This window comes from Miniopterus natalensis, chromosome X (assembly GCF_054644295.1).
Source record: "Miniopterus natalensis isolate mMinNat1 chromosome X, mMinNat1.hap1, whole genome shotgun sequence".
In the NCBI taxonomy this organism is placed as follows: Eukaryota; Metazoa; Chordata; class Mammalia; order Chiroptera; family Miniopteridae; genus Miniopterus; species Miniopterus natalensis.
In genome coordinates this window covers 17,021,079-17,036,510 of record NC_142103.1, presented here as the reverse complement: position 1 = coordinate 17,036,510, position 15,432 = coordinate 17,021,079, and the positions used below count along the sequence as shown (strand labels likewise).

Below are 15,432 nucleotides of genomic sequence, written 5' to 3'. Positions count from 1 at the left end.
TCCTTTGTAAGTCCTGCTGAAGCCCCATTTACATGATGACAATTACTATACTAATCACAAATCTCTTGCAAAAATTACTACCATCTTTTAAATGCCCACTTTGCTACATGCTTTATTTTTCATGCAACATTTCATTGGATATTCATAATACTCCAAGGAGTAGGTACCATTATCACTCTTGTTTTACAGATGAGAAAACTGAGGCTCAGAAAGCTTATATGAAATACTCAAGACCATAAAGCTAAGAATTGGTAGACCGTGAACACAAACCTAAGACTGTCTGATCCCAGAATCACGTTCCACTAGACTGCAGTCCCACTAAAGTTGAGTCCAATATGAAAGCCATTAGTCACATATGGCTATTTAACTTTAATTAAAATGAAATGAAATTAAAAGCCAGCTCCTGCCCTGGCTGGGTTGTTCAACTGGTTGGAGCATTGTCCTGTACACCAAAAGGTGGTGGACTCGAATCCCAGTCAGGGCACATACCCAGGTTTCAGGTTATATTCCCCGTTGGGGCGCATGTGGAAGGCAACCAATCGATGTTTCTCTTTCTCTCTCTCTCCCTCCCTCTCTCTCTAAAATCAAGAAACATATCGAGTGAGGATTTTTAAAAAATTAAAATGTTTTAAAAAGCCAGCTCCTTAGTCACACTAGCTTCACTGCAAGTGCGCAATAGCCACACATGGCTAAGTGGCTCTCATACTGAACAGCACAGATGGAGAACACCACAGAAACTTCCATCACCACAGAAACTTCTATTGAATAACTCTAATCTAAATACTTAAAAGTGTTCCTCCTCCGACTTCTACTTTGGTAAAGTGTTATTAGTTTAAGGCAGTTTCTCAGTCTTGACACTATTGACATTTGGGGCTGGACAATCTTTTGTTGTAGAGGGCTCTTCTTGTTACTCATGGTAGGAAGAGCCTACATGTTGAGCAGCATCCCTGGCCTCTAGCCACTAGAGGTCAGTAGCACACCTTCTCTCTAGTTTTGGTAACTAAAACTGTTTCCAGACATTGCCAAAAGTCCCACATCCCTGCTGAGAACCTCTGGGTTAAGGTCAGCATATGTATTTGAAGTAATCAAACAGCAAATCTTTTCACTGCCTAAACCTGACCTTTTGAAAACAACTATTTCTTATAGCGAATCATAGTTTACAGAAATTTGCATTAAATGGATGGTTTTAATAGCTATTGAAGATTTCATGGAAGAGTAAAAACCAATTAAAGTAGCAGAATGAGCCCTGGCTAGTGTGGCTCAGTTGGTTGCAGTGCTGTCTGGTACATCAAAAGGTAGCGGATTTGATTCCCTCCTGGTCAGGGCACATACCCAGACTGCGGGTTGGACTGATGTTTCCCTCTCTCTTCCTCTCTCTGAAATCAATTTTTTTAAAATGATAATCTCTGCAGCCAAAAAAATATTTTTAAAAACCCACAAGATTAACCAAAGAACTTATACGTATAATATATATACATAGCCCATGGACACAGACAATAGTGTGGTGAAGGGGTGGGGTGGGAACCAGGTGGAGGGGCACTGGGGGAAAAAAGGGGACATCTGTAATACTCTCAAAAATTTTTTAAAAGCAAACAAAGAAAAGCAAAAAAATTAAATAACTAAGTAAATAAAGCAGAATGAGTCCCTGGCCAGGTAGCTCAGTTGATTAGAACATTGTCCCAATATGCCAAGGTTGCAGGTTGGATCCCAGGTCAAAGTACATACAAGAATTAACCAAAGAATGCACATAAGTGAAACAGCCCTGGCTGGTGTAGGTCAGTGGTTGGAGCCTTGGCAGGCAGAGAGGGGGAAAGAGAGAAATATCAATTTGTTGTTCCACTTATTTATGCATTTGTTGGTTGATTCTTGTATGTGCCCTGATTGGAGATCAAACCAGCAACCTTGGTGCAATGGGATGGCGCTCTAACTGAACTACTGGGCCAGGGACAGCATGCATGGATTTTAAAGCCAGGCTATTTTGTAGCATCTCAGCTCTGGCACCTTAGGCAAGTCACATACTATACTCTCTGTAACCCAGTTTTCTTATTTGTAAGATAAAGAAGAAAACAAAAGAGTACCTACTTCATTCACAGAACTGTAAGGAAGATTAAATGTGTTAATTTGTATAAATACTGAGAACAGTTCCTGCCCTAGCTGGTGTTGCTCAGTGGTTACAGTGTTGGCCCACGGACTTAAGAGCCTTGGGTTCTATTCTGGTCAAGGGCACATACCTCGGTTGCAAGTTCAAGCCCCAGGCCCAGCCAGGGCGTGCGCAGGGGGCAACTAATTGATGTGTGTGTGTCTCTCTGTCCCTCTCCCTTCCTCCTTTCCAGTCTCTCTAAAAATCAATGAAAAAAATATATTCTCAGGTGAGGATTGACAAAAAATAAAAATAAAAAATAAGTGGAACACCCAATTGGTTTCTCTCTCCCTTCCTCTCTCTCTCTCAAAACAATAAAACATTTTAAAGCAGCAGAATGAGAGTGAAAATACTAATGAAGGATTACTCTAATGTATTGTATAATTAGCTGCCCACATTTCCTGTAACTATGAAATTGTGAAGGAAGGATAAAAATGAATTGGTTTATTGAAAGCTGAAGTAGAAAATAAATTAGTAAATGACAGGAGCAACCAAATTGCATACTATATTTTGCCCACTAATTTCTAGAAATAACCAAAAAAAAATTAGAATCTCAAAATTGCTAAAGTTGGCCCAACAGAAAATGGGCTTTTAAAGGATTCAAGGGAAACTAATGGAAATATTTCCATATAAAAAGCTGAAATTTTGGTTACTGATGAAATGATATATTTTTCCACATTTTTAACATATTCCCAAGGAAATTAAACCTCCCCACAACATATGGAACACTTTTTCCAATGCTGCTAAAGACCAAATGAAACCTATCAACTACATCTTTAGAGAAACCTCCAAAAGATTTTAAAACCATTCCCCCCTAAATGAATTTTTAGAGTTAAATATTTTAACTATGCTATAGTCAAAAGAGACAAACTTTTGGTAAACTGGTAAATATGCTACACCACCACCGCACACCCCCTGAAAAGGAGGGGGGAGGGGCCTGGGATAGTGCTGCCCCCTGGTGGACACCTGCCACTCCATCCGCTTTCCTAGAGTGCTCTAATGAAACAGAAAGTACTTAGGACAGATGCCATAGGGTGAATGCAGGTTAGCAAAATGCAATAGCCAGTCTGGGCCCCTGGCCAGGGAACTAGAGTTAACAGCTTTTCTCCTAAAACTAGAAGGAAGAAAAAAAAAACACAGGGAAGATGGGAATGAGAAAAGGAAGTGAAGTACCACAGGGATCTCTAATGACCACATTAAATGGTCTTAATTACAGTGAGGAGTGGAAGTTTGGTCTGAGCTAGCAGGCTAAGTAGTTGCAGCTACATATTTCTGCTGCTTTCTGCTAGCCTATATTTGCCTTCCCCAACTGGAAGCTCACATAGGATCAGGTTTCACTTTCATCATTGCTCCCTGGGTGCAGGTAGGCCTCAGGTTCAGGAGAACAGGTTGCAGATAGGGTGGTGAGACTCAGCCACTGGAGGGATCTGCAAGGTTGGATCCTCCAGCATCTGGGTGCTAGGGGCTACCCAGGGCCAAGAAAGAATGCATGGGCCTCTTGTGCACCAGCAACTGAAACTCATAACATGTCAGTATTCGTAGCCTCTAATCTTAAATAGCAGCCCACACTGCTTGGGGAGGGGAGGGCATCAGGGAAGATTTGGAGCCAAGGGGAGCAGGTCGGCACATCATTTACAATAGTTCTTCCCTGGTAAAGTGGCAGGTGCCTGTTTCAGAAGTGCTCAGTCTCACCTTCTTGAATCCCGTTCTTAGAGTGGGAAAAACTTACTAGCATGATGTGAGGGGCCCACCAACCTAGCAAGCTCCCCCAGATGACCACCAAGGATCAGAGTGACACAAAAGCATCCAGGCCTATTGAAATGCACATTGTCAGGACTAATCCATCCATGCCCACTATCCTGTCATCACAGGTCAGTTTAAGAGCTAGCCCCTGGACCACAGGATGACAATGTGTTAGCCAAGGAGAAGTCCACAGCTTAGGATGCCAGATGCTTGAGAAGACAGGCTTGGAGAGAAAGGCCAGGTTCAGGCCCAGAACACCTGCAGTAGAAAGGATGCTGAAATGGGAAAGGGGCTGTAACAGGAGATTTTGGGGTTGCCAACAGCAAAGTTGCCCTAGCTTACTACCTTGCCTTGGGCTGAATCTATGCCTCCAGCAGTCCCAGCCACATAACTCCATAATGCAGGCTTTTGGTCCTTTGCTCAGAGGATGATCTTTCCTCTATCCTAGGCTGTACAGCTCTACACTGGAAGGCAGGGTACTCAAGATTCTAATATTGGAATTGTCATTGACTGTGTGACCTACGGAGAATCACTTAACATCTTTGGGATCCAGTTTCATCATCCTTAAAATGAAGATATTTTCACCCATCCCACCATTACAGGATCTTGTCTAGTTAAGAAAGTTATTTTGCTTTTCCTTCATCTCCTCATATACTTGCATAAAACAGTATCACATAATTCAAGACTACTACTATTTTCTCCCTTCTACTAGTAAGTGTATTCACTGATTCCATGACAATTCTCCTGTAACCTGCTATCATTCTATGTCTATGAAAATAATAGAATTTAATAGGTAGTTATCTTAAGCAAGAGCTTATCTACAATAACCAGTTCAGAATTTAAACACCAAAACTGGTAACCTAGCAACTCACTTAATTAAAGCAAAGTGCCAATGAGGCTAGTGGAATGGAGGCAAGGCCTACAAGGATATGTGTGGCTTTGAATACCACACATGTTATTAGTATCCCCTTATCTGTGGTTTTGCTTTTTTTCCCCTCACCTGAAGATATGTTTACTGATTTGAGAGAGAGAGGAAGAGAGAGAGAAACATTGATGTGAAAGAGAGAAATAGATCAGTTGCCTGCCATATGCACTCCAACTGGGGATCGAACCCGCAACCTAGGTATGCACTCTGACTGGAAATCGAACCTGCAAACTTTTGGTGCACAGGACGACACTCCAACCAACTGAGCCACCCAGCTAGGGCCCGTGGTTTCACTTTTTGTGGTTTTACTTACCCACAGTCAACTGTGGTCTGAAAATATTAAATGGAAAATTCCAGAAATAAACAATTCATAAGTTTTAAATTGCTTGCCGTTCTCAGTACCATGATAAAATCTTGTGCTGTTCTGCTTTGTCCCACCTGGGACATGAATCATCCCTTTGTCCAGTGTATCCACGCTGCATACACAACCTGCCCATTAGTCATTCAACCATCTTGGTTATCAGATTGACTGTCGTGATTGTGTTCAAGTAACCCTTATTTTAATTAATAATGGCCCCTCCAAAATGCACATTACTTTTAACACTGTATGTTGTTGTAATTGTTCTATTTTATGTATAGTTTTTGTTGTTAATCTCTTACTGTGCCCATTATAAATTGAACTTTATCATAGGTATGTATGCAAAGGGAAAAACCTGGTATATATAGGTACTATACTGCGTTTCAGGGATCCACTGGCATCTTGTATACCCATTTCCACTACTGGTCAAACATTTCCAACTCATATACTAAATGTATACACCTATGTATATAACGTTTAGAATGCAATTGTGATTTGGAGAGGAAACTGTGAACCAATACTGTGTTTCCCCCCAAATTCAACTTTCAAGGCCTACTGAAGTTCATTGAAAGGGGGCAATCCTCCTGATTTGGCTAGGTTGTGATTCTAGGAACCCCCCTGTGGGGGGCGTTGGTGGGATGGAGGCTGGAAAAAAACAAAGGCCTGCATGAGGAGCAGTGAATATTTGAGCAGCAAGATTCCCCTTCCCCTCTTCCTCTCCCACCACCCCCTGGAGCCCTGGGAAAAGATCAGAGAAGAGGACCTAACACCACAGCAAATAACTGGAGACTGCACATTGTATAGCTTGCAACAAATTTACACAATTACGACAACTCAAAAACTTTAAGGCGATTTTCTCCACTCATTCAAACTCTCCTCTCTCTTTTCATCTCTCTCTCCTCTGTGCTCTCCTCACCCCCATGTCTTGCCTTCAGCGCCCCCCAGCCCGTTTATCTTCTGTCAGGCTGGGTGCTGACTGGTGCAATAAGTAAGTGTTTTGGTGTAACTGAAACACACTATTTAAGTGAATTGTTACTGAGAATGTTGTTTTAATAGTGTTACTAGTCAATGAAATTAGCTTTGTAAAATCCAGGTTTGGGGTATGGTTTATTTTAATAAGATGTGGGCTAGGACACGTGGGCTAGGAACGTATAGCTTTGTGCCAGTCTCTCTTCCCCAGCCCATCTGGTTATATAAACATCCTCCTTCTCTGTGCAGCTCTCCCTTCTCAGACCCTTGAGCCATTCCTTACAAACTCGGGGAAGGCTGGAGGGGTACCACAAAGTACCCCTTGCACCAAGAGGTCAGGCATCGGGATGCGCAGGAAAGGAAACCCCAGGAATAACTGGGTATGTTCATGTCACTGAGCCTCGGCTAAATCTTGCCTTTGGTGCTTCTCTCCTTGCCTTGGCGAGTAAATTAATCAACAACCGCAACAGCCTTGGGAAGACACCCTGCCTGTCCCGCCTGCCTGGCCCGGTCCCTCTTTAGCTGGGACACAGGTGAGCCAGGTAGGGCTGTGGCGGGAAGGAGAAAGCCCTCAGAGTCAGGAGCCGCATGGCGTCCAGCCTCCCCGCACTGCTTCCTGGGCCACCGAGTCCTGGAAGCCCTCGCCCCTCCGCTTTCCCACGCACACGCACACGCACACGCACACGCACGCACACACACCTGTGTGAGCCCTCCCGGGGCGTCCCGCCTCCAACCCGCGGTAAATTCGAACCCTGGATCCCCTCCATGCCCGCCGCCCAGCCCCGGTGGCTCCCAGCTGCCCCTCTTGCGGGCGAGCGCCCCGCTTGGACAGGTGGAAGCCAACGCACCCTCGGCGGGCGCTCTGCCACCTCCACTGCGCGAAGGCCAGTTGGAGCCCTCGCAGCACCCACCACTTACTCTGCAATCTTCAGACAACCATAGAACCCAGCCATCGCGCTTCCGACGGAGCCGGCCGCCAGTCACGAACCTCGCCTGCCGGCGTTTATAGGAGCCGGCACTGCGGGAGAACCAGTGGGGATGCAGCGTGCGGGAAGCTCTGTGCGCCCAGCGCTCACACGCACGCAGCTCCGAACCAGCCGGCCCATGCACCAACCAGCCAGATGAAGTTTTTTTTCCGAGGCCTCCCGCTGTCTTCTGAACCGGGTCCAAAGAGGGCTGGGCTTGTTCCTTACATGGTTAGAACAGCTAACTCCCCTTTCCCCGCTGCCTCCAACTTCCCGCGACCACAGTATCCTCAGTGCAAAATACCAGATGCTCTTTCTTAGGATCTCTGTATCCCTGCAGGCTAACGAATGTGAGGAGGAGTTTGGAGGGGAAGAAGCCCTAACGAGTTAGTAGACTCTTACCCGAGCAAAGAAGGACACTCCACAGCTTTGGGAAGCAAATGTAAATTAGTCGCTTTCAGGCATTTTTTATTCTGCCTGGGGGGGGGGGGGGGGCGGGGGGAGGGAGGGACAAAGGAGCTGGGGGGAGGGAAAGCCCAAAAGGGAATTTAAATAGCTAGGCTGCAAGCATTCCCATCTCAATCTGAACACTATTTTTGACCCACCTAAATTGTTTTGTTTAATCCCAAAGAAAACAGTTTACTTTCTAAGCAAGTCGGGAATCATAAAAATCAAAACCACCAAGAATGTCCTTAAAGCTGTGAAAGAAATTTGAATTCCCTTGAGATGATCATGTATACACAGTGGATCTGAGTTATAACATGACTTACATGACATGGATTCAGAGATATTGCTGATCACATTGTGTCTGCGGAAAACAGAACAGAGAGAACAAAAGTGTGACCTAGTGCTGGCTGCCTGGAAGATCCAATAGGGGCATCTTTCCCAGCCTCCCCTGCCCTATCATCTAAGACACAGCAACATTTTGATTTGCAAGTGTCTAGTGAGAATTCGAAAAGCAAAGCAAATGCAGATGCAGATTTTGGGCTCTTTTTAAGTTACTGAGAGAAATGAAGGGTTTAAAAAGCTCAAGGTTTCTCCAGGGCAGGCAGGGGGTCGGGGGCAGTCATTAAATACCTCAGGACTGGACCTGATCCCACAGCCTTTCTAAGTCTGGCTTCCTTGAATGAAAAGAAGGAAGAAAGCCAGATTGGGGCCCCTTCCGGGGGAGTGAGGGGTGTCTTGGCCAGTCTGTAGCAGAGGGTCTGCTTTCCTTCATTAGTGGGCAATAGGTAACAAACATCCCATTTCTGGAATTTCATTGGATAAGTAGACCAAGGACTAGGTTTACATTGTAGATATTGAATCCTGACCTGTGGCTAAAATTTCTAGCTAGAATTTATGGTCATTTCTCTATTCATATGTGGCTTACCCATTTAGTGGGGGTGGGGTTTTTTTGCAATTATGTTTTAATCAAAGAATAACTTCTGAGGTATCTACCCCAGAGGGTGGTTAGGAAAGACCAATTTTTTTAAATTGATTAGAGGGAGAGAGAGGGAGAGGGAGAGAGAGAACATCAGTGTGAGAGAAAAACAGGAATCTGTTGATTCCCATGCGCACCCAGAACAAGGATGGAATCCACAACCTGGGTATGGGCCCTAATGGAGAATCAAACCTGAGACCCTTCCATGCATGACAACACTCCAACCAATTGAGCCACACTGGCCAGGGCAGGAAAGATCAATTTTAATATTGGCCAGAGAAGAAACTAATTAGGAAGGCAAATCTCCCACCCAAATAGAACACACATGGAATTTTGTTTTTTGATTATGCATTCTTTGTGCTTATTTCGCCAACTCCTTTATTTCATTGCTATGAATAATCATCATTAGAAGTTCCACAGAAAATTCAGCCTGCAATTCCTAGGCTATACTGATGGTTCCTTGTACTGAACTCACACAGCACTTGTGGTCAGGGCTTTGGAGTCAGAGCTAGGTTCAAATCTTGGCTCTAGCTAAGTTTAAGAGGTATGATAACTGCATTGGAAGTTTGTGGGAGAATGTTTTTGTTCTTAAGAGATACATGCTGAAGAATTTAGAGGTGAAGTATAGTGTCTGCAATTTTTGCTCAAGTAGGTAAGAAAAATGAGTGTGTGGGGGGTGGAGAGAGATGTGTTGTTCTACTTATTTATGCATTCATTGGTTGATTATTGTATGTACCCTGACCCAGGATTGAAGCCGAAATCTTGGCATATCGAGATGATGCTATAACCAACTGAGCTACCCGGCCAGTGCTATACTATGCTTTCAAGTTTCCTGTAGTTTTGAAGTGTTTTCAAAATCAAAAGTTGGAAATAAAATCTTAGCTCCGTCTGCCTTATCAACTGTGTTGTAGTAAATTGTTTACTCCTTGCAAATCTGAGTATCCTTGGCTCTAAAATGGAGATATTAATAGAACCTGTCCCCATAAGGTTGTTATGAGGATTAAAATGAGATAAAGAATGTAATACACTTAGCATGGTGCCTGTCCCTTAGGAAGACCTCTATAACTGATAGGAATTTTGTTATTATGCCATTGTCATTTAATGTTTGATTAAATACTATCCTTTATTGTTCTCAGGGTGTTCCAAATGCAAATATCCTGTCTCCTTAACTTGGACTTTAAGCTTCTAGAGAGCAAGACACACTTCTTACATTTTTTTTGTACCTACCATGGTATCTGGCTTAGCACTTTGTAAGTCATAGGTAGTGAACAGAATACCTTGTTGAGTTGACATTGAGGTTACTGTTCTGTGTGATCTTTGGTCATAGCACTGACTTGAAAATGATCACATGCCCAAAGGCCAGTGATTATTTATGACAGACAAGTAGAAGGGAATGTTAGCATAGCCTGGTGGGAGATGGGTAAGAAGATAGGACTACAAAAACACCTATTTGGGAAATAGATTTTTTTTTAACTTCTTAAAATTGAAGGTAGATACCTTCATGCACAGCCAGACTTTCAGAAAAAAGTGTCCACTTTTTGTACATGCCAAGAGGGCATACATTTCATTATTTGGCTTTCAGGATAGGGATGACCTCTACTAAGCAAGTTGGGCATTCCTTAGATGCCAGGACAATAAGGCAGATTTTTAGGATTGCAGGAAACAGCTGCCCCTCCCAACAAAATGGAGAGCGCAAACACTGCAAGTGATACCCCCTCCCCTTGGATAAATGCTTCTGTTGCTTTTGAATGTATTCTGAACTTCCTGACTCTAATTGATGATTCCAGTGAGTCTGAAACATGCAGGATAGGCCCTGGCCCGGTAGCTCAGCTGGTTAGAGCATTGGCCCAATCACCAAAGTTTTGGGTTCAATATCCCCTCACCCGTGGTTAGGGCACATACAAGAATCAACCAATGAATGCATAAATAAGTGGAACAACAAAAATTGATCTCTCTCAAATAAATAAATAAATAATTTTAAAATAATATGCAGGGTAAATTCGAATGAAACACTCAGGACTGACTCAAAAGCCTTGCCAGGACTTTTAAACACGTGGCTCTTAAAAAAAAAAAAAAAAAATTATGTAATCACTAGAGCCTGAAATGAAGAACGGTGAGACTCCAGAGCAGATGCAAGCCATTCCAGAAGGTTCCTCTCAGTTTCTGTGTCTCCTTCTTTTCCTTTTGACTTCTGTCTCCCTCCTTCCTCTTTCCCTCTCCCTTCAGCCTACCTCCTGAAGCTCATTGAACCATTTCCCACTAAAGTCTGGCAAAGAAACATTGGGTTTAGGGGTTAGGACTGAGAGAGCGACAGAAGTTTAGTGCCTGAATCCGTGTGACCCTGCTGATCTCAGCATCCCAGATGGAGTGACTTCTCACAAATCCTGGGAAGATAAGCTAGAGAGCTGAGTTATGGCTTCTATGGGGCAGTTCATCCAGACATCTCAGAGTGCCTTCAGAATATCTGCCCTCATTACACCCTAGAGAGTCTGGGGGCAAGTGAGATTCAGTAATTAAAGACCAACAGAGCCAGAACCACCTCTGGGGGAGCTGGACCCAGAAACACTATGTGTGGTGGGGCAGGAACTTTCCCAACCCCCAACATTTGTAAACAGGTCAAGTCTGATGCAAATTAACATTAAGGACAGAGGAGGTAAGAATGGGGAGGAAAAAGCCAATAAGATACTAAGGTGGGGGTGAGGGGAGAGGAGAGGATGCCTCCCTGGGATTGGAGGGCTGAAAGGGAGGAATGCTTACATAATGATGCTTACCAAGGCATTTATTTGCTAATGGTAGTTTTCATCCTGAAGATTTCTTCCTTCAAACCCTCTTCCCACTCCTCCTGCTCCACCAGGCAATCTTCAACATCATTGAGCATCTCCTGCTGCATGGACACCTAGGATTGGGGGGAGGGAGGGAACAGAAGGAAAGTCACCATCACTTGCCACACTGCATGCTGGTGCTCATGCTTGTGGTGAAGGAGAGCAACCAGATTTGGAGGAAGTCTGTCTTATATAGAATGTTTAGAATGTAGTTTTATTACTCTCAGGCTATATATCCAATAACACAAACTTGGCTCCAGGTGTGGTCCTAAGGGACCCGCCTGACTAAACAGAGATGTTGTAAAACGACATTCTGAAATGTTCCTGAACACCCATCCGTCCTCCTGCTTGCTTGATTTTCCCTTGTTCCAGGTTTTCCCTTTCCTGAGTAGAAAGGAGCTCAGATGGGGTCAGTGATGTTGAGAGTGAAGGTGCAAGGATGTGGAAGATCCTTGCCAGTTTCTTGCTGGATGCATTCATTTCCTTTCCCCTGACTGTGAAAACTCCAAAACTAATTCCCTTCGCTCCCCTCAGTTTCCTGGCCCTCAAGATCCTGAAAATGGAACAGTGCTCAGGAAGGAGGAAGAATCCAATTTTCTTTTCCCTCACCTCCAGCTATGGCCAACATAATGATCACCAACCTGAAAATCACCTGGAAAGAGAAAGCACATACATTTATTACTCACACTTCACTTAGCCCAGAGCTTAGAGGTGTGAGGCAGCTGGGGCCCCACAGCTGCCATCTCCAGGGTCAGAAGCCCTGCCAAGCTGTACTTCCTCTACAGGCAGCACTGTCCAAAGCTTTCATGCCCCTCTTCACTCAACCATCAACCCAGGAAGCAAAGGCTATTCAGGGATGCTACCCCCACTGAAAGAGGGAGACTTGCTTAATATAGTAAATGGGGTTTTTACCACCTAGACAGGTAGAAAACTGTTCTGGCTTCCTTGTCCAGGCAGCTGAGAAGGAAGTGACCCCCTGGGTCTGGAATAAGTGATTCACACTGGCCTACCCAAACAGCCTCCCGCTGTCATTTTATTTTCTTCATTACTTAACATCCTGGAGAAGGAATTCCCAGTCCTTCCTCTAGGCCACTGGCATCCTGAGTTGAATGACTGGTCAGTGGGACTAGAAAAAGCATGAAGCCAGGGCAGCTGGCCTCCAAGAACTCCCTAAACAGAAAGGAAAAAATGGTTGAAAAATTTATAAAATGATGAAACATGAAAACTCCTCTCCACTCTTCATTCCCAACAAGTCCATATTCTACTTTTTGGGTTCCTTCCAGGAAACAGAAAATTGTATGCATACATATTTTGCTTCTTTTTATTTATAAAAACAAAAACAAACAAACAAACAAAAATAAATAAATGATATTCTACACTGCTTTTTCATTTACTATTGTTCTACCTAATAAGCTTATCTTGGCAATCTCTCTCTCCCAAACCAGGAAGGTGTTCCTCATTCTTTGATAACTGCATATTAACAGACTCTCAAATGACCCTTGGGAATAAAAATTTGAGGACTGCTACACTGACCACTCTCTCATACTCACTCCGTAAGTCTCTGTCCTGTTTCCTCAGCATCTCAGAGCCTTGCTGTGTGCCAGCTGACAATAGCTGGTAGTAGGAATCACATCAGCAGACCAACATGTTACTTGTCTCAAGTCACAAAGAGCATAGGCCTGCTAAGAGGGTCCCAAAGAGTGATGTTAATGATTGGAGGTTCAGGTATCATATCTAAATAGGCCTATATCTATTACACAAATTGATTGTTAAAATTACTTATTGAAGTAATAACCCTCCAAAACAGAAAGTACCAGGCTCAGGTGGATTCACTGGTGAATTCTACCAAACATTTAAGAAAGTATGCCAATTTTCTACAATCTCTTTCAGAGGATGGAAACAGGACTACTTCCTAACTCATTCTTTGAGGCCAGCATTACCTTAATACAAAAACCAGGCAAAGAAATTATAAGAAAAAAACTACAGCCTTGCCAGGGTAGCTCAGTTGGTTAGAGCATCGTCTTGATATACCAAGGTTGTGGGTTTGATCTCTGGTCAGGGCACATACAAGAAGCAACCAATGAATGCATAAATAAATGGAACAACAAACTGATGTCTCTCTCTCTCTCTCTCAAAAATCAACAAATAAAAATTTTTTTAAATAAAACTATGGACCAATATCTTTCATGAACATAGATGCAAAAATCCTTAACAAAAATATTATCAAATCCAATCCAATAACGTATAAAAATTATACAACCATGTGAGATTTATCCCAGGTATGCAGGGTTAGTTCAACATTCAAAAATCAATTAATGACCTGGCCAGTGTGGCTCAGTTGGTTGGGCATCGTTTTGTGCACTAGAGGGTTGCTGATTTGGTTTTGGTAAGAGCACATGCCAGATTCCCAGTGGCAGGGCACACAGGAAGCAATCAATTCATGTTGGAGGCAGCGGATAGACGATGTTGCACTCTCACATTGATGTTTCTCTCTTCTCCCTTCCTCTCTCTTAAAAATCAATAAACTATTCTTTTAAAAAATCAATTAATGTAATCTATCACATCAACAGGCTAAAAAAAAAATTACATGATGATATTAGTAGATTCAGAAAAAGCACTTGACAAAATCTAACACCCATTCGTGATAAAAACTCTCAATAAACTAGGAATAGAAGAGAACTTCCTCAACTTCATGAAAATACAAAAAGCTACAGCTAACATCATATTTGATGAGAAACTTGAAGCTTTCCCACTAAGATCAGAAACAAGGCAAGGATATTCTCTCTCACCAGCTCTTTTCAACTTCATTCTGGAAGTATTAGCTAATGCAATAAGACAAAAAATGGAGTAAAAGGTATACAGATTGAAAAGGAAGAAACAAAACCACCTTCGTTTGCAGATGACTTGAGTGTCTATGTAAATCATCTGAAAGAACTGACAAAAAGACTACTGGAACTAATAATTATAGCAAGGTTGCAGGATACATATGTCAACCACTTTCTTATGTATCATCAATGACCAAGTGGAATTTGAAATGAAAAACACAATAACATTTATATTAACACCCCTCCAAAATGAAATACTTAGCTCAAGTATTAGGTATATGACCTCAGGCATGTTACTTATCCTCCCTGAGCCTCAGTTTCCACATCTCTCAGATAGAGGCAACAATGTCCTCTGGATCTCTTTCATAGAGTTGTTGCATCTCCAAAGGGAGACAATGTTGACTTAGAAAGTATCTAAATGTTTAGGTCCCTGATCCTCAAAACAGTGGTCCTAGCCAAGTATCCACTGCTGACCAATGGACCAAAAACCAAACAATGACCTTCAAAATTTTTATATGGGAACTGTGGGACAGGCTTTGGCCCAGGTCTTATAGAGCTTAGCACACCTGGATTTTTGTGCCTATTTGGCCCACTGGCTGGGGAAAGTATAGGCTCCTTTGATGAGTGCAAAATGATTTATTGAGAAATGAATGAAAAGACCCAAAGATCTTTGGGTTTTTTCTGATTTGGCCACTAATTGAGGTTTCCTGAGCCTCAGTTTTTGTATCCGTAAAATAGTAACAATAATTCCTACCCTTCCTGGCTGACTATATTGCTATGAAGATCTGATGGAATAATGTATGTGTAACTATGTTTAATTTTTGAAATTTTCACTTCTGGATATGTTAATTGATTTTAGAGAGAGGATAAGAGAGAGAGAGAGAAAGAAACATCAACCGGTTGCTTCCCATACAAGCCCCTACCAGGATGGTTCTACTGCAACCTAGGTATGTGGTCTGACTAGGCACTGAACCAGAAGTTTTTCAGTGTATGGGATGACACTCCAACCCACTGAGCCATACTGGCCAGGGCACTATGTTTAATTTTTTAAGTGTTATACAGACGTCAGTACCTATTCTTAGGGGACATACATTTACAATGAGAGTCCTAGAGGAGAGAGTCCAAATGAGAAGGGCATTTCTTTTCATGTTCTTCATGTCTTATGACTGGGCTCCAAAGCCCACAGTCCACACTAAGGGCCCTGTTCCATGTAAAGGCCTCTCCCTGACTCCTCATGATGATAGTGTGCCCAGAAATGGCTT

At 43.0% G+C, this 15,432-nt stretch overlaps 1 protein-coding gene across 1 annotated transcript in view; it reads right to left on the bottom strand.

Annotated features, from left to right (window-relative positions):
- The window catches only part of KIAA1210 (KIAA1210 ortholog), a 63,438-nt gene extending 56,187 nt beyond the window's left edge, over nt 1-7,251 (bottom strand). The window contains exon 1 of the mRNA XM_087813510.1: nt 7,054-7,251. Within this exon, the coding sequence (XP_087669636.1) occupies nt 7,054-7,088 (35 nt within the window). The 5' untranslated portion in view covers nt 7,089-7,251. The remainder of the gene's footprint in view (nt 1-7,053) is intronic.
- Between the last annotated feature and the right edge of the window lie 8,181 nt (nt 7,252-15,432).